The sequence below is a fragment of the Bradysia coprophila genome, unplaced genomic scaffold, assembly GCF_014529535.1.
Source record: "Bradysia coprophila strain Holo2 unplaced genomic scaffold, BU_Bcop_v1 contig_415, whole genome shotgun sequence".
Lineage (NCBI taxonomy): Eukaryota > Metazoa > Arthropoda > Insecta > Diptera > Sciaridae > Bradysia > Bradysia coprophila.
The window spans coordinates 1,536,725-1,559,294 of record NW_023503670.1 but is presented as its reverse complement, the minus strand read 5'-3'; the positions used below and the strand labels follow the sequence as shown (position 1 = coordinate 1,559,294).

Genomic DNA, 22,570 nt, shown 5'->3' with positions numbered 1-22,570 from the left:
AGGTAGAAAAGACGAGGAGGAGACGATTGCTTCATGGATCAGCGAGCTATGATTCACTTCAGGTTATACTCTTCAATGAGTATATAGAAGAGAAACGGGAAAGGTCGGTTTAGTCCCAAACACACCGAGAAGCGTAAAGTTTCACCGGGTAGCAGATTCGTTGACCTTCTAGTGTGTAAAAAATGGTACGAGAAAAACCAGATTTTTTTAATTTTACACAGAATTTATGCAAAAACGGTTCCAAATTGTTCTCAGTATTGCTGGCGTTAATAATGCAGCTATCACATCGCATAATTGCTATGTTAATGCTAGGAGCAGTGAAGTGAAGAAGATGCTTGAAGACATAAATAGACTTCACGAAATTCACTGTCAAATAAATTTATTTTCTGTTTTATCGATTACAAAGATAGAAAGTTTCACTTTTATGTAGTATAGTAACAGATCATGCAAATTCAAATTAAGTTCGTAAGCTAAACGGCACTTGTTTCAGGTATTTGTTGAACATTACTTCTTAAAATGATAATTTATTGTTCTTTGATTTTATTTATTTACAAAACAATTTTCTAACTTTATTTTCTCTCTATAAAATCACTGATTTAGAAAGAAATATAATCCGAACGTTCTCTATAAACCCTAACAACAATGAACAAGAGTTTTAACAATTTGTCTTCGGAAGTTCTTAACTCACTTATTGGAATCAATTAGTGTCGTCAATTCAACTGCATCACCGTTGACATCTAAATGCCGCGATTTCAGATAATTATCCCACAATTGATCGTATTCGTCTACACTCAAAATTTCAATCTCAGGGCATACCGATACTCTCTTAACGATGTACACACGTTTAAACAGTCTAAACCTGTACCACTGTCCTTCAACGGGCGGGAGAATACGATATTTCTGTTGTGTCCTTATTAAAAGTGTACAAAACAGGCCAAAAACTACCAATGACAATATCCAATACGAATTAAAAATGAACGGGTAAGCGTCGCCGGTGGTGTATCCTAATGATGTTAGCAGATGATTGTAGATAGCGGTAAAAAGTAGCCCACCGCCAGTTCCGGCAATCGACCATGCGGTGATAAGTACTCCGAAGCAGACACCAATGTTATGACTTCCAAACAGGTCGGCTAAGAATGCTGGCATAATTCTATCAATTGATGCAAAAAATGTAAAATAATTTTCGTTATAACTATGCCAAGAAAGAAACTATGGAAAAACATACCCGACGCCACCACCATAACACATTGAAACGACGAACATACAACCGAGGAACAACCAATAGTTTCTATCTTCCATGAAAATCGGAAAGGTAGCGATAATAATTGTCTGTGTCGTCAGCATAATAACACAACTAGTTCTTCTTCCAATTTTATCCGAAAGTGTCGAGAAAACTAACCGGCCGATCAAATTCAATGCGCTGTTAATGGACACAATTGTGGAAGCTTCATTTGGTTCTCGGAAATACAATTTGGTTATCATATCTGCCAGACGTGAAATAACCAGTAGTCCGAATAGAGAGTTCGTGAAGAAGATCACGTAGAGGAACCAAAAGTCTATAGATTTTATGGACTCCTTGAGCGTTAGTTTAATCTCTGAATTTTGGGGCACTAGTGGTGCTGTAGCTTTCCGCTCGGTATCTGATGTTGTAATAACCGTATAGCCTGGAGGGGGAACACGGAAAATAAAGGCAGAAGTCATCATTGCCACAAAATATAAGGATCCAAGTACGATAAACGTAAGTGGCAATCCGACTGTGTGAATCAAAGGTAAAATCACTTTGCCGATTACAATCGAACCTGCAAACCACACAGAAAGAGATATTAAAGGAAAAAGCTTGTATCAAATAACCTTCCGCAAAATATAACCTGCTCCGAATCCACATACAGCAAATCCACCTGCTAATCCTCTCTTATGAGGGAACCACTTCTGCAGGGATGAAACAGGCGCAATATAACCTTTTCGTAAAATATCCTGTCAATAATTTCTCATTGAAGTGTAACGCATGTTAATCCTTTTACAAATCGGATACTGTACATACCGAGTCCAATGCTAAAGCCACCAATCACCCCGAATCCTAGGTACAACAGCCAAATGTATTTTAAGTAAATGGCAATTGCGGATAGTATATTCGCCACGAGGAATAAACTCGACGAGATCATGATGGTTTTTCTCGGACCATTTCGCTCTAAATACGGACCCATAACAGCAGACGCAACGCCGAGCATACCAACAGCAATATAAAAAGTGACTGGTGCTTGGGACACTTTGCTGTCGCCGGAAATTGCTTCGTCAATCGGAGCATTGAAAACACTCCACGCATACAACGAGCCACAACAAAATTGCACTATAATTGAAGCTGGCATCAACAGCCATGGATTGAATCGAACCGTTGAAATTAGGTACTTTTCCTTTTCGTACTGTGCCTGTTTTATCGTACATTTCGTGTTGCTATAGTGCCAAACTATGGCTCGTGTAATGGGGTTCCTTTTTCGCGTTGGATCACTCACTTGGGGTTCCATTTCATTCGCAAACACGTCACTTGTACACACGCAAAATAAAATTTACTATAAAAAATCTATTGATAAGTAGATAAGGCTAATTCAATGCACAGCACATTTCACTTTTTTTTCCTGTATTTATATTTTCGGATATCACGTTTTCCAGTCAAGTACTAGGTCACGGCAGTTATAATCAAATGAACTGCAAATCTATTAGCCAGATAAATTATTATACCATACCGTAGTTAATAACTTAAATCTTGATTAAATTCAAGTTTTTTGCGTTAACTAATACACCGACGTAACTGTATCGACACGATTTTCCAAAATAATGTTATGTGACGATTTTGTAGAAAATATATACTTCTGTATGTCTGGTCTGAAAAAATAGAGAGAACTTGTCACAACAGTTGGTTATTTCATTCATGATATCAGTATTAGATAATAAGCTAAATCCCCCTCGAATGTTAATTTATTTTCGTTCTGTTAGAATCGATTAATCGAGTTTTCTAAACCGGAAAAAATGTTTCGAACGCAAAAAAAACATATTTTTTTCTTGTGATTAGAGCTATTATAAAATTCACATACATATAAGATGTTGTCCGATTCCATCCTCTTGAACGGTGTAACCGAATAATCTTTTGCATAAAAACAAGCCGTGATAAAAATAAAAAAAAAAATAATAAAAAGCTGGAGAGTTTAACATTAATTTAAAGTTTATCTGCGGTTCGCAAAGTCTGAAAAATACGGAATTCGAAATGCACAGAATCTCATCAGCCGAAAATAAAACTCAACAGAAATTATTTATTAACGGTTGTGTATTTATAGCTGGACAAGAAATAAACATATGCCAGAGCAGCACTTGAAGAATGAAAACATCGACTTTAAGACAATCTTTTCAATTGGTTTTAGAGTAAAATAGAAACACGTCCATTTCAGGTTACTGGTACGTACTATGTCACTTACCACATAAAATTCACTAACTCGAAAATGTGGCTCATATGGCTCCAACTCCAACAACGAAACCAAGTGAATAAATAAATTTACACCTTACTGATACCGAGTTGGCTGATACCGAACGAATAAAATTGATTCACAATATATTCTACATTCACGTTAATGAAAACTGGATGTTTACACATTTTTAACTTAAACACATCTGCGCATATATTGTAATTCTAATATGTTTTTGATCACTATATTAAATGCTGTATGTGGCTTCACGAATATTACAACTGAAGAAGGAAAATTCTTCAATACATACGCACATTCAAATTGAAAATAGAAACCGTTGTATTCTCACGTTGCGTATACACACGCAAACATTGTATTATAAGACATTTTCCAGCGTCTTTCCCGAAACATTTCGAATTTGAAGTAAGACGGGTGCGAATAGTCTGAGTTAGATGATATTCGCAACTGGAATTGTATTTCTTTGTTATAAAGTATGTGATTTTTCCATGAGCAAATAGCAAAACAATGAGACCTTTCGTGAAAACTCGAATACGGTTATCGTGAATTATATCCACAATCAATTTCTCTGGACTCCAGAGCCAAATTTAGTAAGAATTTTAACCCGTCCAATTTGCCTGTTAATCAATGTCTGTTAACCATTTTTTAATTGGTTTAACATGTTGATGGTCAACTGGAACTGGTAATGTTTCACCGAGCTTCTAAATTCACAGAGATTCGCTTATTCTCCTTTTACTTTTCTAAATAACTAATCCGTGGAATATAGCTGAAGCGTCTACCTAAATCTGCAGCCAGTGGCAGGAGCAACATACAAATCTGATTAGATGGTCATCAGATGGCATAGCTCAACACCATTATTACAGTTTCTTGTTTGAAGACCCACGACAGTCGACACCTTTAGCGATATCAGCTACTTCTTTTAATTCGTAAATCTGTTCACCTGTGACTGTGACCTGTGACCTGTGACTGTGACCTGTGAGTCCAAATTCATCTTTCATCTGGGTTCCTGCTTCTCAAAGGAAGAAGCCTACCAAAACTCTAATCTAATCTGTCTAATTTAACTACGACATCTATCAAGCTCAAGCTGTACATTCGAAAAATTTTCGTATGAGAGATTCACTATTTTTGGTTTAAAATTCCTTAGCTTAGCCGATCTACCGGAAGATTTGAATTCATAAATTTGTTTACCTGAAACAAAATTTAATCCACGTCGTAAGAAATTGAAGTTCACGTTTCAGTTGTGTACCACCAACGCACTCTAATAACAGACACAAGAACAGATTTTTAAACGGTCATTTGGCCTCTTATTTTGAATGGACGCAGTGGCCTATACCAACGCCAAAAATAGTAGATTTACATACTTGTGCGAAAAATCGTTGTTTTGAAGAGTGTGGAGTTTGTATGCTGAGTTGAGGGCGAATAGGCACATGGGAGGTAAACTGAATTTATATGAGAATTTTAGACTACTGCGTCGTGGAGGCCTCTTATTTATTTCTGTTCTCATGTCTGTTCTTGGAGCGCGTTGGTACCATGAACCTTACACGTCTTATCTAATATAGGTTGTGTTTTCCTTGACCGTAGAAACAATGAATGAGGGTTTTGGTTCTCCTTGATTTTCCGGTCGACAAATGAAAAACTTTGGTTTATATGGACGTTTCGAATCGTCAGCATCTAATTTTTTACATAGAAAAAACTCTAAATTTAGCTTATAAGGTAAATGATGGAGAGTTGACTTAGTGGAAAAGTGATCTTAAGTTGTCCGTGTAAATTTGTATGAAGAAAAAATGATCGGTCAACTCAACATCCAATAAACCGCGAGTTGTCCTATGACGTTTGTATATGGGACAATTAACGATTTGTTGAACTTATATGAAATCGGACAACTCACGGTTCACGTAGGTTAACTCTGCATTTTTATTAATTAATTAACTTTGTTAAACGAAATCTTCAATAATTAATAAAATTTTTGTTAATTAAGTAAACAAAAGATAAATCTTTCGAATGAAAGTGGTTCCATGTAACGTAGTTCCAAAATCGCTGAGAAATTCAAGTTCAAAGTTTGGCTTTGTCAATTTAGGTCAACTCTCCATCATTTACCTTAATTCACATTAATCTAACTCAGGGCTCTTATTAGCCCCGTACGAAGTACGAAGGGGCTTATAGGATTACGATGCCGTGTGTAATTGATGGAATTCGAAGCAGACGGTAAGGGCAAAGTGTTTGCCTATGTTCATAGATGACGAATCCGCAATAAAAATTTGGGCCGTCTGTCCGTCTGTCCGTCACGTCGATATCTTGAGTAAATCAAATCCGATTTCAAAATTATTTTTTTTCCCTGAAAGATAGTCAAAATTCAAAATAGTGAGGCTAAGTTCGAAGATGGGCATATTCGGGTCGGCCCTTCGTGAGTTAGGGCCACCTAAGTGATTTAAGGTCTTTTGGTGATATTTATGGCAAAATAAACGATGAAAATGTAAATGACACGGCAAATGATAGGTATTCTCAATACCAATCCAGGAAAAAAAAGTTTTTTAAAATCGGGTGAGTGGACCATGAGTTAGGGCCTTAGAAGTGAAAAGCTGCTAGGGCCCTATGTGTATTTTACATAGAACTCAAGTAAATTTAATCCGTTTTTCGTAATTTTTGTTTCATTTGGAAGGTAATCGAACGCCGAATAGAATGTTGTGGAAAAAAAATTAAATTTGGGTCCTCGGACTAAGGCCGCTACTAGGGCCCTATGTGTATTTTACATTGAACTCGAGTAAATTTCATTCGTTTTTCGTAATTTTTGTGTCATTTGGAAGGTAATCAAAGGCCGAATAGAATGTTGTTGAAAAAAAATTAAATTTGGGTCCTCGGACTAAGGCTGCTACTAGGGCCCTATGCGTATTTTACATACAACTCGAGTAAATTTCATCCGTTTTTCGTAATTTTTGTTTCATTTGAAAGATAATCGAACACCGAATAGAATGTTGTTGAAAAAAAAAAAAAATTTGGGTCCTTGGACTAAGGCCGTTACTAGGGCCCTATGTGTATTTTACATATAACTCGAGCAAATTTCATCCGTTTTTCGTAATTTTTGTTTCATTTGGAAGGTAATCAAAGGCCGAATAGAATGTTGTTGAAAAAAAATTAAATTTGGGTCCTCGGACTAAGGCCGCTACTAGGGCCCTATGTGTATTTTACATATAACTCGAGCAAATTTCCGTTTTTCGTATTTTTTGTTTCATTTGGAAGGTAATCAAAGGCCGAATAGAATGTAGTTGAAAAATAAATTAAATTTGGATCCTCGGACTGAGGCCGATACTAGGCCCTATGTGTATTTATACTCAATAAATTAAAATTTTAGGGCTATTTGAAATTTTGGTTTTATTTGAAAGGAACGTCGTACGGGGCTTCGTAATTGCGCAATGTGCAATTTCTAAGATGTACACATTACATAATAATTTTACTTTAACTACTTTAACCGGCGCATAGGCTTACGGTCAAAGCAGGGTGACAGACGCACTAGGGTCACGTACGCAATAGATATACGGGTTTGTACGGGGCTCAGTCGCAGCAAACGCTCCGACTGTTCTGATGGCTCGTCTAATTTATTTTACTGTTAAGAGGGCAGACTAGGTGTGAAGTAGGCTATATATTGAAAAATTGCTTTTAAAATTAATGTAGACCATTTAATGAAAATCTGTTCCAGCAATTAGATGAGCAATATGTTTATCTATCTCTAAAAAATGAAAAACGATTTACAATAAGCAACAGTTGGAAGAAAACCGATTTCCAAAATATGAACGTCGCTTAAAGTTAGGCTATGCAATATTTTTTTGGAAATCGGTTTTCTTCCAACTGTTGCTTATTGTAAATCGTTTTTCATTTTTTAGAGATAGATAAACATATTGCTCATCTAATTGCTGGAACAGATTTTCATTAAATGGTCTACATTAATTTTAAAACCAATTTTTCAATATATAGCCTACTTCACACCTAGTCTGCCCTCTTAAGTCATTTTACACCGGCGCAGAATGATAGATTTTTAATACATTTCACAGGTGGCGAAATACGTAGTGTACATAAATAAGAGAGTTAGTCTTCGTTTCTTAGCAAGTTTAAATGGACGTAATAATGGCACCAGTTGTGGGATATTGGAACATTCGAGGATTCGCTTCACCTATTCGTAATTTGTTACATTACAAAGAAGTCGAATTCGAGGACAAAGTGTATACAATTGGACCGGCACCCGAATACAATATTTCTGGTTGGACGTCAGTCAAGCCAACATTAGGTCTCGATTTTCCCAATTTACCGTATTATATTGATGGTGACGTCAAATTAAGTCAGGTAAATTGTTTGAATGACATTTTTGTGCAAGAAATCAACAGGTTGACAATAGCTAATTCTGTTCAGAGCTTAACAATTTTGCGCTATTTGGGGAGAAAATACAATTTGGTTGGTGAAACGGAGGATGAAACACTTAGAGTTGAATTAGCTGAACAACAGGCAGTCGATTTACGTCATGGCTTGATGATTATGCTGTATTTCAATCCAAACTTTGAGAAAGACAAGGAAGAGTATTTGAAAAAACTACCGAGTCTAATCGAACCAATTGCCAAATTTCTTGGTCCGAATTCGTGGGTTGCTGGAGACAAATTGACATACGCCGATTTTATCTTATATGATGCACTCGATTTTAACCGAATGTTCAGTCCGGAAACGTTCCAAAGTGCTGGTGCAGAAATCGTAAACAATTTTCTAACTCGATTCGAGAACATTCCTCAAATTAAGGCTTACATGACGAGTGGCAAATACAAGAAATTGCCAATCGTCGCTCCAGTAGCTGAATGGGGTGGTCAGAGTGAATAAATTTCTCGGATTTTTTCGCGGAAACGTTTATAAAACGCACTCAGGTCACATTTGCCTTTGCATTTACACGTTGGTTAGGTATTGCATATGCTGTAACAGAGATTTTTTATGAATAAATTGTACAATTTGTATCGTTCAGCAAAATTGATTCTATGTTTGTTATAAGATGCAATCGTTGACACTGATTCATATTGACATGGTCTGGTCATTAGTGTCGTAATTCAATAAAATCAAACTACTAAACGGACGCAACGCTTAAACTACAGGAGCAGTTGGATATGAAGTTCGAATAGAATTTGGTAGTTAATTGTGAAGAATTGCTTTGTGTCTTCTATGAATTTGGTATTTCCTCTTAAAAGTTATATTTCCAATTCCGTGCTTCTATTTGTTTGTCTCGCAACCCTTATTTTCTTCGATGTTGAATCCTTTATGGGTCAATCGTGGAATGTAGTTCTAGACTAAAACTCCCACTGAGTTTTGTTTCTTACGCATTACCTTAAGATCTCGAAGAGTAACTCATATCAATAATTCGAAAAAATGGCAAAGAAGGGAAAACATTGAGACAAGTTGGTTGATAAACATTTGTGTCTTATTATTACACAGGTATTTCACCCGTCGCATAACTTAAACGAGGAGAATAAAAATGATTTCTCTAATGTTTCTATTCCGTTAAAATATCCACACCCGAATCCGTAACTAAAATTGTGTGTTCAAATTGAGCGGTACGTGAATTATCTGTTGTTACCGCTGTCCAGCCATCATCTAAAATTTCTATCTCCTGTTCTCCCAACGACAAAATGGGCTCAATGGTGAATACCATTCCAGGCAACATGATGCCAGGCAAATCATTTTCTGCAAAAACCAATAACTTCTTTGCATGTTACCAAATATGGAAGAATCTGATAAAGCTAACCGTAGTGCAGTATTTCCGGTGGCCCATGAAAGTACTTTCCAATTCCGTGTCCAATAAACGCTGGAATTACGTTCAATTGTTTGCTATTTGCCATTCGTTCGATTACTGTACCGATTCGATTGAATGGAACATTCGGACCGCAGTTTCGTATTGCCTAAAAATAACAAAATTGACTGGGGATCGCGGTGCAAACATTTAGAATCTACTGACCTCGTCCAAACAAGCCTTTGTGCTTGAAACGAGAAACCGTCCTTTTTCATCAACATCTCCCACCAGAAAAGTTTGTGAGCAGTCGCCATGATATCCATTCAAAAATACCTTCAACGGAAATAGTCATGAAAATGGGCGTCAAATAATCCAAAATCACTTTTCCCTTACGGTTATGTCCACATTAATAATATCACCGTTGATTAAAGGCCGATCGTCGGGTATACCATGACATGCTACATTGTTCACTGAGGTACAGACTGATTTCGGGAAACCACCGTAACGTAACGGGGATGGAAAAGCATTTGCTCGAATAATTTTCGCATGAACATAACGGTCGATTTCGTCAGTTGTTGTCCCAACCTGTTTGGAAATAGGATCATAATCGAATTGCAACTTTTCATTTCTCTATACGCCTGACTTGTATCTTACTACTACAACTTTTCAAGATAGTCGCTGCCAATTTACAAGCATCTCGCATACGTTCAATGTCTTGAGAATTTTTAATTTCTGGTGGTTCATCGGTATCTGTACGGCCAGGTGGAGTGAACTCATAATAGTAGTCAGGCTTGACGACGTGGTCGGGCACTGGTAATTCGGGGAATACGTTTCCTGGTTCAACAATGCTAGATGTGCATAATTGCCAAGATTATACGAAAAATTAGTATTGTCATTCCAATTATAAGTTAAATATGGAAATTGACAAGCGTACCGATTTCGACTGAATGTGTTGTACAGTTTAAAAGTGTTTCGGAACGCAATGTTTCTGTAAATTAAGTTTTTTATTGTCACTGACATGATTCTTAATGGTAAACACACTCATTATGTTTTTGACAATTCTCTTTCGGTTCATTTCAATTCCGACAGCCGGCATTTGATGAGAAGTGTTGTCATCTTTTTGTTTAAGCTAAAAGGGTTCATAGAGAGCGCTTCTGAACAGTTAATTTTAATAGAGTGTTATGATGAAAGAGAAAGAAATATTTTGACAAGTACCCCAAGACAACTTATAATAGACTGGTCTTCGGTCCTCTCGCTCTCAACGTAACATGTTGAAAGAGAAAGCAATATTTTGATAATAAACTAGTCTTTGGTTCTCCCGCTTTGATCATAACAGTCTATTAATCTACGAGTCACTCTTCAAAATGACAAGAATTACATACAAATTTAAACTGGACTTAGTCTCAATAGACGGTTATGATCGGAGCTAGAGTTCCTAAGACCCAGTTAATTATAACTTACCTTAAGTATGGTTCCACTAAACAAAAAGTACTTCGTGTGAGGGCCATAAGAGAGCGAGCAGTCAAGCAGTAAGTACTTAAGGCAAGTTAAAATAAATAATCATTCACACAAAGAATTCATGACTCTTATCTTTACGAGAAAATGCAAGGCCTATTTTGATTGCATAAGCCTCCGAATATTTCGTTATGTTCATGCTAGAAGCAGAGCTGTGTTTTCATTCATTCATCAATTTTCACAAAACAGCTGGACACATAGATTAAATCAATAGGTTTGTTCCAAGGCCATATGAATTTTCTTTCATCCACAGAACCATAACCTCAATAATATCTCTGTGTAAAGCACGTAGGCGACGTTGCTCGATTTGTATGAAATATCACGTAAGCGACGTTGCTGTGGATAAAATTGTCGTTGTTCGGGTTGTCAAAGTTCGTGTTTATAGTTACTTGGAACAAACCTATTAAATTTAACTGGTTTTCGCTTTATATCAGAGAAATGAAAACAGATGGCGTTGCCTCGACAGCAAGGCCATCTGTTATCGTTTATCTGCTTTATATCGATCAGTGCCTATGTTACGAAGTACGAAAAATTTACGGAAAAACTTTTTTGGAACACACATTGTGGTAAAAGCAGTGATAATTTTCGGAAATTTTCAGTAAGTTCAGTAAATAAAATTTCCAATATTAGGCCCCTACGTTGTTGGTTCGATACGTGTGTCCTTCCTGTGCTCACATATGGAGCGTTAACATATGAAACGTTAACAAAAGCTTCCGAAAATAAATTAAGAGTGGCACAAAGAGCCATGGAACGGAGTATGCTTGGAATGACGCTCAGATAGAATGACAAATCAATGGATTCGACAACAAACAAAAGTCGTTGATGTCATGGAAAGAATAGCATCTTTAAAGTGGAGCTGGGCGGGACATATTGCAAGAAGGACGGACGAACGTAGGACCAAAAAGATCATGAACTGGAGACCATCTAAAACATGGCCTAGAGGTAGACCACCAGAGAGATGGAATAATGGTATAAAGAGCATTGCAGGCGCAAATTGGCAACAGATCGTTCGGAATGGAAAAGAATTGGGGAGGCCTATGTCCAGCAGTGTATAGAAACAGGCTGAAGAAGAAGAAAAAGACATTATTGGTAGGAATTATTTTCGGTTTAAATTAGTGATCATATCCATTGTACATACTACGCTTACGCTTCAATTATTTGCATTGATAACACCCAGAAACTGCAAGAAAATCGATTCTGCAAAACACTTTCCATTTACTGTTTCCATCGTTCCAAAAAAAATCCTCTTTTACGGCAACACTGCACCAACACCATACACATTTTTGTCAGTGACATTTTTGTTTACATTCCGTTCGATCACCTACAAATCAGATCTCCATCGAAAAAGGGCTTTATAACCGAAATTATGTTCAAAAACACGTTTCAATCGGGTTTCCTTTCGATATTGTATTCGATTGGCAGCAAACCATTACAAATCTGGGACAAAAAAGTGCGAAATGGTCACATTAAACGAATTACAGATAACGACATACAGAGCTTGGTACTGGAACTGATTGGAACCAATGTGAGCACAACGTTTATAACATGCCCGGCAGATCCGAAGAAAACTCTGGGAATCAAATTGCCCTTTCTGGTGATGATCATAAAGAATTTGAAGAAATACTTTACATTTGAGGTTCAGGTACGTGAATTGCTTTGATTATCGAATTTTGTAGAAAAAAAAGAAGGGAAAAAACTCAAACAAACCTCCCTGGTTACCGTGGATTTATTTAAAAAAAAAAAAAAAACGTTTTTATTGGCATAGGTTCTGGATGACAAAAATGTACGACGAAGATTCCGTGCCAGTAACTATCAGTCAACAACTCGAGTGAAACCGTTTATTTGCACGATGCCAATGCGGCTGGATGAGGGCTGGAATCAAATCCAATTCAATTTATCAGATTTTACCAGACGCGCTTATGGCACCAACTACGTGGAGACACTGCGTGTACAAATTCATGCAAATTGTCGAATTCGACGGGTGTACTTTTCGGATCGATTATATTCAGAGGAAGAGTTACCATCCGAATTTAAATTGTTTTTACCCATACAAAAACCAGCACCGAAGGCACTAGCTAATCAATGAATTGATCAGACAGATTGTATGATTTAGGAGCGAATGTTGAATTTAAAAAGATTTTAAATTTCAAAACGACTGAAAGTTTACCATTTATGATGCACAATTGTGAGTTTCATTGTTAACTCAAAGTAATGTCAATCAATTCACATTTACAACATTTTTTTTCACTCAAAAGCTTAAACCATTTGTATCACGCGTTTTTTGTGTTACCAACCACGTTGTGTCACGTAAAGTTATCAAACGGAAAAATAATAAAAAAATCTAACGACCCTCTGGACTGAAACAAGACTTTTAATTCAACTGTTCCCATTAAAATTGTCAATTTTTTCGTCCCGGATATAAGAAACAGGACTGTTGCTAGCCCTCAGACCCCAACTTCTAAAGGAGGTGAAACTGGTCACTAAATTAGATTCGGCGAAGGTCAAGAATGTGCAGATCTTAAAATCTTCGAACAGCAGTTTCAAAGTTCTCAGCGAATGACTGCAGGGGTTGACCTATTTATTGTGCCAGCGATTAATTTTCGCAGTACTAATACTCAATTGTTTTCAGAATGACATCAATTATCAAATAATGTGATCTGTGTCTGTAAGGTAGTGGTTTCGAGATTACGTTCTGTAACAGTCCTGAGCACGAAATTCGAGTAGAGAGACTAAGACTTACTTGCAGAGGAACCACTAGAATTTCACCAAAATAGTTAGATTTTTATCCGTTTTTTCAACTGTTCAACTGCATTAAAGAAAGTGAATTCATTCAGTTTTCGATCTTCCATCACAAGCGTTGAGGATTTTTTTTAAAAGTGGCTTTTGCTTTTTGGGACCAATACCTTTCCCAGGCGCATATAAAAGTGTACTGAAAAATTAGTCCGATTTCGATAGGTTGTTTTTCAAAAGAATCCCTCTGAATCGTGAGTATTCCTTCTGGACGAATTAAACAAAAAAAAAAACATTTCTTTCTATCTTTATCCTTGAATTATTGTCTTTATCAGTGGAACGCAGGGAAATTTGGAAATTTGGTCTGCTGACATTACTGAAAATTACCGAATTTTACCAAAAATTTACCGAAAAAGTTGTTCGGTTATTGTAGCTAAGTCAATTTCGGTAATTTTCAGTAAATATAATTCTTAATAAGCGTCCCTAGAGAACGTCAATTAAGAAGCTGTAAACGATCCAAAATTTCGACGAATCACACTATACTGAGGGATGCTTTTGAAAAACAGCCTACCGAAATCGGATGCATTTTCTAGTGGCATTTTTTATATGTTCCGAGAAAGGACTTCGACCCTAGAAACCAAAACCACCTTCAAAATATTCTTCGAAGTTTGTGGACTAACGAGAGGTCATAAAAAACCGAAAAGTAGCACCTTTCTTACAAAAATATCTCCAGTTACACTAGCCGTACAGGGTCGTGTGGGGTGTCATTAGAAGGGTAATTGCATGTACCATTTATACCCTAAGTGTTGAAGTTAGTTAGCGATCGAAGCATTCGTATACATTCTATTGTTTATTCTAATCACATTAGCTTTGGCACAGAAGAATATTTTCGTTCATTCGTGGTGTGTTTGGGACTAAACCTACTTGGTGTGTTTGGGCCTAAACCTACCTTGCCCGTTTCTCTTCTATATACTGAATACTCATTGAAGAGTATAACCTGAAGTGAATCATAACTCGCTGATCCATGAAGCAATCGTCTCCTCCTCGTCTTTTCTAGGTGTTGGTGTGTTTGGGACTAAACCTGTCTTGCCCGTTTCTCTTCTATATACTCATTGAAGAGTATAACCTGACGATTGCTTCATGGATCAGCGAGTTATGATTCACTTAGTCAGTCAGTCAATTAATAAAGACAATATTTTGTAAACCGCTTCTGTTCCTTGAGACAAATTGGAATCTCCAACAGGTTATGGGCCCAGATCGGGAATAGAGCAGTATAGAATACAGGTCGAATATTTGTGGATTGAATGAATGGAATTACTATGGATTTGTGCGGAATGGTATTGTTATGAACACATTATTGGATACACGAAATCGGAACGAAAATGGATTATGATTTGGAATTGCGAACTGAAAGAAGAAAATGTTGATTACTGGAATGAAAAGGGACAAAGATTGGATTACAATTACAGTTCAAAGATAAAAGAAGAAACAATCAAAAGTTATTAGCGGCAACGACCTTGGCAACGTTTAACGGAAGAAAGAAAAGACAAGAACAGAAAGGAAAGGAAAAGAACAGAGAGGAAAAGAACAGAAAGGAAAAGAAAAGAACAGAAAGAAGAAGAAAAGAACAGAATTTGAGCAACAGAGCTTGAGCGGAATGATAGCAACAGAGCTTCAGTGACAGAATTTGACCAATACAGTTTGCAATAGAACTTGAGCGGAGAGCAACACAGTTTGAGCATAATAAGATGAAGAAGAAAAAGAAGAAAATAAGATGAAGAAGAAGAGGAAAATAAGATGATGAAGAAGAAGAAAATAAGATAAAGAAGAAGAGAAAGAAGAAACGAAGAAGATGGAGAAAGTAAATTGTAGGTAATGGTGGAAAGAACAGGATATTCAACTATACGACAACATTTATAAAGGAACTTCTTGAGGTTTAACACATGAGTTAAATTTTTTTATGGTCCTGCTGAAGGAGAAATTTATTTCATGCAATTGGAAGAATTTATAATTCCTCTGAGGATTTTCCTATCGATTTCCAAGGATTTTTTACTGATTCTGAAGTGATTTTCAAAGGATTCTTTTCAATTTTCAAGGATTCTATTCTTTTTATTGGACTTTCCTGAGCCTTTTAAACGTTTTTTTTAATTGATTTTGTGAATTTTCTGAGGATTTTCTACGAATTTGACGATTTTCTTTTCGTTGATACGATTAACAAAATTAACGAATTATCACATTCCTAATTTTTCATAATTGTAACAGATATTCTATGAATTTTTGCCACTCTGTTCATTATCGTTTACCGAATCTACTGAAATTTACCGAAAAATGAATTCGGTAAATTTTATGTAAACTTCAATAAATTTCGGTAACCTTTGGTAAATTTCAGTAAATTCGGTAAATTTACCAATAATATGACACTGATGACGAGTTTAACATGAAATGATCAATGGGGTTTAATGTTCCTGATTTACTGGAAACATTTTGTGGAAGCAGGTTATTCAGCAACATGTGTAAAGCTCGCAGACTATGCAATTTAATTATTTACTTTATTCATTCTATAAATAGCTTAATAAATAAATTAACAAATTTACATTATCAAGGAAATAAATCTTAAGTATTGAAGGGTGAAAGGTGAAAAAGTTTTCCCTAACGATTCAGAATTTGTAGAAGTCAAATTTTTTATCAAAAAATTTATTGAGGATAAAGGAAATAGTTATTCAGCAGTTGTCCATAGTCTTCAAATTTTTTGTGACTAAATTTTCACAATTTCGAATAGACTAAGTTCACTCTACAATCCTGATATAATCACTTCGTTCACATTTTCCTCATCTTCATCCTCGATTTCCGGCAGTTCTTGCTTGTGAACGATTTGTACCTCCATCGGTACTTGGGCCGGTTGACGGGGTGCGGTTTGTCCTGTGAAGAAAGATTTCTTTTTTTTAGTAAATTTGGCTCGACGTGTCTCTGTGGATAATTAGGATAAAAACAACGAAGACTCTTAATTAAATGTAGGAATGGCTAGTGTTGGTCATCTGTTAGGAACAGAAATAATTTTGGCGATTTTTTGAAATAGCAGGACGAGTAACCTGTTGAATCTTATCATTATCCTAGTTAACTGATGGGCTACTGAAACTGATATTGAAACTGTTTGTATTAAGAATAAGCTTGGAACAGGTCAGATAAACCTGAAATCTGAATTTCTGTGAGTTAGATTTACGATTATTCGCCCTCGCCTATTGTACTAAGCTCGTAAAAGTAAGAAAATGAAACCACAAAAAAACGAAAATTTCTTGCTATGCACGGTGCGGTTGAATTAATTTTAACTGAGCATTTCGATGCACTTTTGATATTTTTCGATATTATTAGTCAGCTCGGAGCCCTGAACAAGGTTCCACAAAAATTTTTGATTTTCATCCGTATTTTCGGTGACAGTGGTGCATCGTCCATCCTGTCTACAGAGAGAGTGGAGGAAAACTGGTTGTGGTTTCAATCGATAGTGCCTGAAATTCTAATAACAATTGTACAAAAATGTGGTACCCTAAGTGCAAGTGAAGTCGACAGAGACATGCTAAAGTTGAAAAAACGTGTTTCAAACAGTCATAGAGGCGTGGATACATGAGGGATGAAGCTAATAAATATTTCTAGCAGTAGAGCAACATTTCCTCTACCAATGACCAAAAAATTATTTTTGGAGACCAACTACATAAAGGCCGACAGTAGCTCAAAGTTTTTCCCTCATATTTGGTAAAATTTGCAGGTTTCAGAGGTACCTGAGACGCACTTATTAAATTTTATTGTAAATAAAATGGTTAATTCTGAAATTCTGGAAGTCTTAGCTGTCTATCGACACCACACTTGCAATGACTCATGTCAACAGTGCCGATTTGTTGCGCTAATAAGTGAATTGTGTCCTTCTACGACGAAATTTTGTGCTTGATTTGAAAAGTCTTTGAAAACACTGCTGGAATGATTTGTTTGATAAACAAAGTTATAGGAACAACGAAAAAAGCAAAATAACATCGATTTTTTGCTTTTCATATAGATATTTCAAATCATGCACAAAATTTCGTTGTGGAAGGACACATTTCACTTATTCAAGCAACATATCGGCACTGTTGACATGAGTCATTGCATGTGTGGTGTCGATGGACAGCTGAGACTTCCAGAATTTCAGAATTAACCATTTTATTTACAATAAAATTTAATAAGTGCGTCTCAGGTACCTCTGAAACCTGCAAATTTTACCAAATATGAGGGAAAAACTTTGAGCTACTGTCGGCCTTTATGTAGCTGGTCTCCAAAAATAATTTTTTGGTCATTGGTAGAGGAAATGTTGCTCTACTGCTAGAACTATTTATTAGCTTCATCCCTCATGTATCCACGCCTCTATGACTGTTTGAAAATCACGTTTTTTCAACTTTAGCATGTCTCTGTCGGCTTCACTTGCACTTAGGGTACCACATTTTTGTACAATTGTTATTAGAATTTCAGGCACTATCGATTGAAACCACAACCAGTTTTCCTCCACTCTCTCTGTAGACAGGATGGACGATGCACCACTGTCACCGAAAATACGGATGAAAATCAAAAATTTTTGTGGAACCTTGTTCAGGGCTCCGAGCTGACTAATAATATCGAAAAATATCAAAAGTGCATCGAAATGCTCAGTTAAAATTAATTCAACCGCACCGTGTATGCTCTTATAGCTTGATGTCGAGATTTAAAAATAAATTTTTAAAAATGTCGCAAACAATAGTCAACCAATTTAAAGTTCAATAAGATAGATATACGGGCACAAAATGCTCTGCTTACCATATTTTTCGTGAATTTGTCGATGTCTCTTCAATGCAAAACGATCCGCGAATGCAGCGGAACAAATATCACATTTAAATGGCTGTGCGACGAAAAGAGTTGAAAATCATTAGTTTTGGATTGCAGCGGACGCATAGACGAAATTTGTTACCTTCTCTCCGGAATGGACCTTTGCATGATTCTTTAAATGGGCTGCCTGACTGAATGCCGATCCACATATGTCACATTTGTACGGCTTCTCTCCGGTGTGAATCCTGTGAAATGAGAGGCGGAGATGGGTTATGAATTCGTACAATGACTTCCGAAAGTGATCCGCCAACTCTTACCTGCGATGATTCCACAGAGTTGCATGGCGGGCAAATCCTTTATCACACACCTCGCACACGTACGGCTTTTCACCGCTGTGTGTACGCTCGTGATTTTTCAAATGCGGTGACTGGGAGAACTGCATACCACACGTGGCACATCTATTTGGACGATCAGAAGAAAAGTTAAAACAGCGGCCAAGAGGAGGACGACTTTTGAGGAACTTACTTGTACGGCTTTTCTCCGGTATGGATGCGGGAGTGATTCTTTAAATAGACAGCTTTTGCGAATGCCAGACCGCAGATGGAACATTTGTAGTTTTTCTCGCTAAGTAAGATTTAATGTTTATTAACAATTATGCAAACAAGCTCCTCTGAATAGAATAGCATACCCGCTGTGCAATTTCTTGTGCGACCACAAACTCGAATATCGCGAAAACGAACCGCCGCAAATGTTACAATGGAACGGTTTCTGTTGTTCCTGTTGACCGGCTTTTGCCGGCTTCTGACCACCAATATATATCACACCTGACCCGTTGCACTTATTGCATTTCGTTACTGCGGCTAAATTGCGCTTTTTCACCGGATAGTAACCAGGCAATATGTGACCGCTTTGGTTTTGCTGTTGTTTTGAATTCGACGATCCGCTGGATGTGTTTGTTACCGGCATAATGTTGTGCTGCGAACCGATCGAATCCATTGAATCACTTTGGGCGCTGGGTATTTCACTCATCTCGAATTTGACGTCGCCGTCGGGTGCCACAAAGATTTGTGTTGCCGTTTGGCGAGCTTGGATGTGCGTGGCATTGTCATTGTTTATACAATTCTCGCAACGGATTAATTTGGGACCTTTCCGCTTCGTACTGGCCGGTATTGATGCACCACATGTGATACATTTGGTCAATTTGTCCGTGACTTTAGTTGTGGTTATTGTGATTGATTGAGGTTGTTGTTGTTGATGGTGTTGTTGTTGCTGCTGCTGCTGTTGCTGCTGCTGTTGTTGTTGATGTTGTTGTTGTTGCTGAAAACATATAACGAATTATGGAGAGCTTCACTAAAGTGGTTTCATTAAAATTGAAAGTTTTTCCCTATTCTTCTAACGGGCCAATTAGGGGGTAAGCGTACCAATTGTCAGACAAGGAGGAGCCGTCGGTCACCTATTGTTCTCTCATTCATAAAAACAGTTTAGAAATGAAAGGGGACAATAGGTGTCCAAGGACTCATTCTTGTCTGAGGATTTGTACGCTTACCATACGTACTGTAAACGGAATTAATTTGTTGTCCTTACTTGTTGTTGTTGCTGCTGCTGCTGCTGCTGCTGTTGTTGTTGTTGAATAATTTGTTGAACTTGTTGTTGTTGCTGTTGTTCGGCAGCTTGCTGTAAGGCTTGTGTCGTTGCTGGCTCTAACTGCTCCGTAGCGACAATTTGAATTTGTCCTAAGCTTTGACCGTTTTCATTCACAATATTCTGCGCTTGCACAATGTTTTGCGACTGTGTAACAACGGTAATCTGTTCATTGTTTGTGTCACTGCCGTCCTGTGTGTGAATCCGTTTGTGATGGTTCAGCAGTGTTAAATGCGAAAACATTAGGCCACACACATCGCACTTGAAACTGATGTTCGAAATAGTGTTGGTAATGGGTTTATTAACCACTTGAATACGACCATTGCTGTCGACTGTAGCAATTCCGGCAACTGTACCAACGGTACCAGCACCACCCATTTGCATCTGATTCACCAGTGCATAATTGGCATATCCGAATGGTTGTGCGATATAACACGTCTTGTTATCATCGGTTAATTGTGCCAGATTAACGGTACTTGTGTGTCCCTGATTGATGGAAGTAACAAGAAAGGAAATCAAGGCGGATCGAAAAATGAAAAGAATCAAAGCAAAAAGAAAGAAAAGAAAAATGTTCAACTAGCCAACATTACCTGAGACGTTGGCGTTAACATTTGAATTTTATTTACATTTGTTGTGTAGCAAAAAGTCGGGAACTCTTGGCCTTTCTGTCCTTCGATTTTCGGTTTCAGTGTACCATCGCTGGTTTGATATTGGATCGTTGTCGGTGTACCATTTTGCAGCGTATTTGTCGTAAACATTATCGTCTTTGTTAGGTCCTCCATGCTTAGAAGTTCCTGGTGCTAGAACTGTTCACTGGAATTCCGAAAAAATAAAATGTTAAATTTAACCGACTGAAATTCGAAATTTTTTTTTTTTGCGACATGGTCAAATGTTGGGCTCGGAACAGATCCGGACGAGTTTAATACATGTCAGGTCACTTCAAGCTAAGGTCAAATAAGTTTTTAGTTTCAAATCTAGATTGTTTTTCGCCGTAACAAAAAGAAAAAATTCCAAACGAACCATCTAAATACTCTCGACATAACGCACCAAAAAGGGGACCGATTTTTGAGTTCATCAAGTCAGAAAAGTCGTTGACTTCTACCATTCATACGATGGCATTATATAGAATATCAAAACAAAAACAAACCGGCGTGATAAATAACAGAGGAAAAGGCATATTTCCGAAGCAGAACAGAAAGAAAACAAAAAACCGAAAGAGAAAGGAACAAAAAAGAAATTTGATGGTTTTGATGTTGCATGTTTCGTCTCCTAAAAGAATAGAAGACTCTGCTCTCGATGGCAAAGTAACACATATATCACTATCTATCTACGTACGACTATAACAACAGCATAGCAAATTACTAAATCGAGAGCTGCAAGATATATCTTTCATCACACGCAAATAATAAATACACAAATCTGTTCGAAGCGTTCCATATACACACTCTGTTACACACACGACACAGAAAACACACGTATACATACACCCACATTGGATTGAGACATATTTTTACGTTCGTTTGTCGCATTTGTTCTCATTTATTATCAGCATCGCTTTTTGGTTTGGACTTTTACACAAGAGGAGAACAAAAAAAAATGATATAAAATGCGACCGAATATGTTTCGCGCCCCCAACAATATTTTATTTATCTTCAATCGGAAAGTCTGCCGCCAGAAAAGGATGACTTTAGACAATATTCTCTTCAGTTTATTGAATTGTGTAGAATGAGTAGGTGATTAGCTAATCATTTTCAGAAATGGAGATAGATGAACTTGATTTTATCTTCTCGGTATTTATATTTTCCGTTTCGACAGGTTCCGGAATGTCAAACAAAAACAATAAAAAATAGTATTTTCAAAGCGGCAAATGGAAATTTGTTCAAAGCAACGTGAAAATGTATACACTGAAAATCGGAAATTTAGGCGGCCATTTCAGTAAAATAATCATGGAATTACAACACACAATGAATTATAGTGGTATGACGCGCCCGCTTTTAGCACAATTTTCACGCACAAATTTCACTGTAAATTCATTCACATTTCACCGAAACTTATCATTTATCACAAAAAATTCATTCTTACCAAGCGGTTGGAACCTTTTTGATTTTGTTTAGAAACAGAAAACCTTTTTAATAATAAAAAATCTTTTGTCTCGCTTTAATATGGCGGCCAGCAAATAATCAACTTCAATTCGACTATGTGTTGTCGTGGGGCATGTAATATGCTATGTCGCTCTCGGGTGGAAGAGTTTTGCCGATGATGTGAAAGACGGAAAAAAACCATGTACATATGAAATGGCTTGAACACGATAAGTGAGAAAAATGCGCTTCAGAGCACGTCAGAAGATTATTGTTAGAAAAGGATACGCTGTGATTGGTGGAACGTGTTCGGCAAAAATTGAAAATTGAAAAACACGAGCGAACGAGAGAGCAAACTTATCGTTTTAAGAGAGATAAAAAAACATGAATCGTCTGAATATAGTGTTACCTGATTGACATAAATTGTCTGAAATTGACAATTGTACTTGAATACGTTGTCGTCCTTTTCTAAAAACAGCATTAAAAAGTAGAAAACGAAAAAGCTTGATAGGTCTGTTCCAAGGCTATACGAATTGTCAAATTTCATGCATAGA

The 22,570-nt window shown here is 36.9% G+C and overlaps 5 protein-coding genes across 10 annotated transcripts; 2 read left to right on the top strand and 3 right to left on the bottom strand.

Annotated features, from left to right (window-relative positions):
* Positions 1 to 371: 371 nt before the first annotated feature.
* On the bottom strand, positions 372 to 3,736 carry LOC119082272 (uncharacterized MFS-type transporter YhjX-like). Its single transcript, XM_037191746.1, has 5 exons — positions 3,468 to 3,736; positions 2,042 to 2,880; positions 1,869 to 1,958; positions 1,226 to 1,799; positions 372 to 1,150 (listed from the first exon to the last, which is right to left on the bottom strand). The coding sequence occupies exons 2-5, from the start codon at positions 2,520 to 2,522 to the stop codon at positions 685 to 687; spliced, it is 1,611 nt and encodes a 536-aa protein (XP_037047641.1). The 5' UTR covers positions 2,523 to 2,880; positions 3,468 to 3,736; the 3' UTR covers positions 372 to 684.
* A 3,792-nt stretch (positions 3,737 to 7,528) lies between these two features.
* Positions 7,529 to 8,466, top strand: LOC119082277 (glutathione S-transferase Mu 1-like). The gene is made up of 2 exons (XM_037191753.1): positions 7,529 to 7,808; positions 7,875 to 8,466. The coding sequence occupies exons 1-2, from the start codon at positions 7,581 to 7,583 to the stop codon at positions 8,328 to 8,330; spliced, it is 684 nt and encodes a 227-aa protein (XP_037047648.1). The 5' UTR covers positions 7,529 to 7,580; the 3' UTR covers positions 8,331 to 8,466.
* Positions 8,467 to 8,903: 437 nt separating this feature from the next.
* LOC119082275 (methionine aminopeptidase 1D, mitochondrial) lies at positions 8,904 to 10,302 on the bottom strand. 2 transcript variants are annotated; one of them, XM_037191749.1, is made up of 6 exons: positions 10,163 to 10,302; positions 9,872 to 10,091; positions 9,622 to 9,813; positions 9,454 to 9,561; positions 9,244 to 9,397; positions 8,904 to 9,182 (listed from the first exon to the last, which is right to left on the bottom strand). In XM_037191749.1, the coding sequence occupies exons 1-6, from the start codon at positions 10,246 to 10,248 to the stop codon at positions 8,992 to 8,994; spliced, it is 951 nt and encodes a 316-aa protein (XP_037047644.1). In that variant the 5' UTR covers positions 10,249 to 10,302; the 3' UTR covers positions 8,904 to 8,991. The 2 variants fall into 2 exon arrangements, with proteins under 2 accessions (XP_037047644.1, XP_037047645.1); XM_037191750.1 differs by having other exon boundaries at positions 9,872 to 10,076; positions 10,163 to 10,298.
* Positions 10,303 to 12,015: 1,713 nt separating this feature from the next.
* LOC119082280 (cilia- and flagella-associated protein 20) lies at positions 12,016 to 13,106 on the top strand. Its single transcript, XM_037191756.1, has 2 exons — positions 12,016 to 12,385; positions 12,509 to 13,106. The coding sequence occupies exons 1-2, from the start codon at positions 12,110 to 12,112 to the stop codon at positions 12,827 to 12,829; spliced, it is 597 nt and encodes a 198-aa protein (XP_037047651.1). The 5' UTR covers positions 12,016 to 12,109; the 3' UTR covers positions 12,830 to 13,106.
* A 2,897-nt stretch (positions 13,107 to 16,003) lies between these two features.
* LOC119082271 (zinc finger protein 2) lies at positions 16,004 to 22,325 on the bottom strand. Of its 5 annotated transcripts, none has more exons than XM_037191743.1 (10): positions 22,021 to 22,325; positions 20,529 to 20,751; positions 19,942 to 20,424; positions 19,882 to 19,896; positions 18,986 to 19,614; positions 18,823 to 18,921; positions 18,615 to 18,755; positions 18,440 to 18,542; positions 18,289 to 18,370; positions 16,004 to 16,392 (listed from the first exon to the last, which is right to left on the bottom strand). In XM_037191743.1, the coding sequence occupies exons 2-10, from the start codon at positions 20,718 to 20,720 to the stop codon at positions 16,265 to 16,267; spliced, it is 1,872 nt and encodes a 623-aa protein (XP_037047638.1). In that variant the 5' UTR covers positions 20,721 to 20,751; positions 22,021 to 22,325; the 3' UTR covers positions 16,004 to 16,264. The 5 variants fall into 5 exon arrangements, with proteins under 5 accessions (XP_037047638.1, XP_037047639.1, XP_037047635.1 ...); XM_037191744.1 differs by having other exon boundaries at positions 19,882 to 19,893; XM_037191740.1 differs by having other exon boundaries at positions 19,882 to 20,424.
* Between the last annotated feature and the right edge of the window lie 245 nt (positions 22,326 to 22,570).

Coding starts and splice junctions, on each gene's coding strand:
- LOC119082272 (XM_037191746.1), bottom strand. CDS start 2,522: ATGGAACCCCAAGTGAGTGATCCAACGCGAAAAAGGAACCCCATTACA. Junction 1,959..2,041: donor TGGCTTTAGCATTGGACTCG/GTATGTACAGTA, acceptor TTTTACGAAAAG/GTTATATTGCGCCTGTTTCA. Junction 1,800..1,868: donor TGTATGTGGATTCGGAGCAG/GTTATATTTTGC, acceptor TGTGGTTTGCAG/GTTCGATTGTAATCGGCAAA.
- LOC119082277 (XM_037191753.1), top strand. CDS start 7,581: ATGGACGTAATAATGGCACCAGTTGTGGGATATTGGAACATTCGAGGA. Junction 7,809..7,874: donor GTGACGTCAAATTAAGTCAG/GTAAATTGTTTG, acceptor AATTCTGTTCAG/AGCTTAACAATTTTGCGCTA.
- LOC119082275 (XM_037191749.1), bottom strand. CDS start 10,248: ATGTCAGTGACAATAAAAAACTTAATTTACAGAAACATTGCGTTCCGA. Junction 10,092..10,162: donor AACACATTCAGTCGAAATCG/GTACGCTTGTCA, acceptor ATAATCTTGGCA/ATTATGCACATCTAGCATTG. Junction 9,398..9,453: donor CAAAGGCTTGTTTGGACGAG/GTCAGTAGATTC, acceptor TGTTATTTTTAG/GCAATACGAAACTGCGGTCC.
- LOC119082280 (XM_037191756.1), top strand. CDS start 12,110: ATGTTCAAAAACACGTTTCAATCGGGTTTCCTTTCGATATTGTATTCG. Junction 12,386..12,508: donor ACTTTACATTTGAGGTTCAG/GTACGTGAATTG, acceptor TTATTGGCATAG/GTTCTGGATGACAAAAATGT.
- LOC119082271 (XM_037191740.1), bottom strand. CDS start 20,720: ATGGAGGACCTAACAAAGACGATAATGTTTACGACAAATACGCTGCAA. Junction 18,922..18,985: donor CACAAGAAATTGCACAGCGG/GTATGCTATTCT, acceptor AATCTTACTTAG/CGAGAAAAACTACAAATGTT. Junction 18,756..18,822: donor ACCGGAGAAAAGCCGTACAA/GTAAGTTCCTCA, acceptor TCGTCCAAATAG/ATGTGCCACGTGTGGTATGC.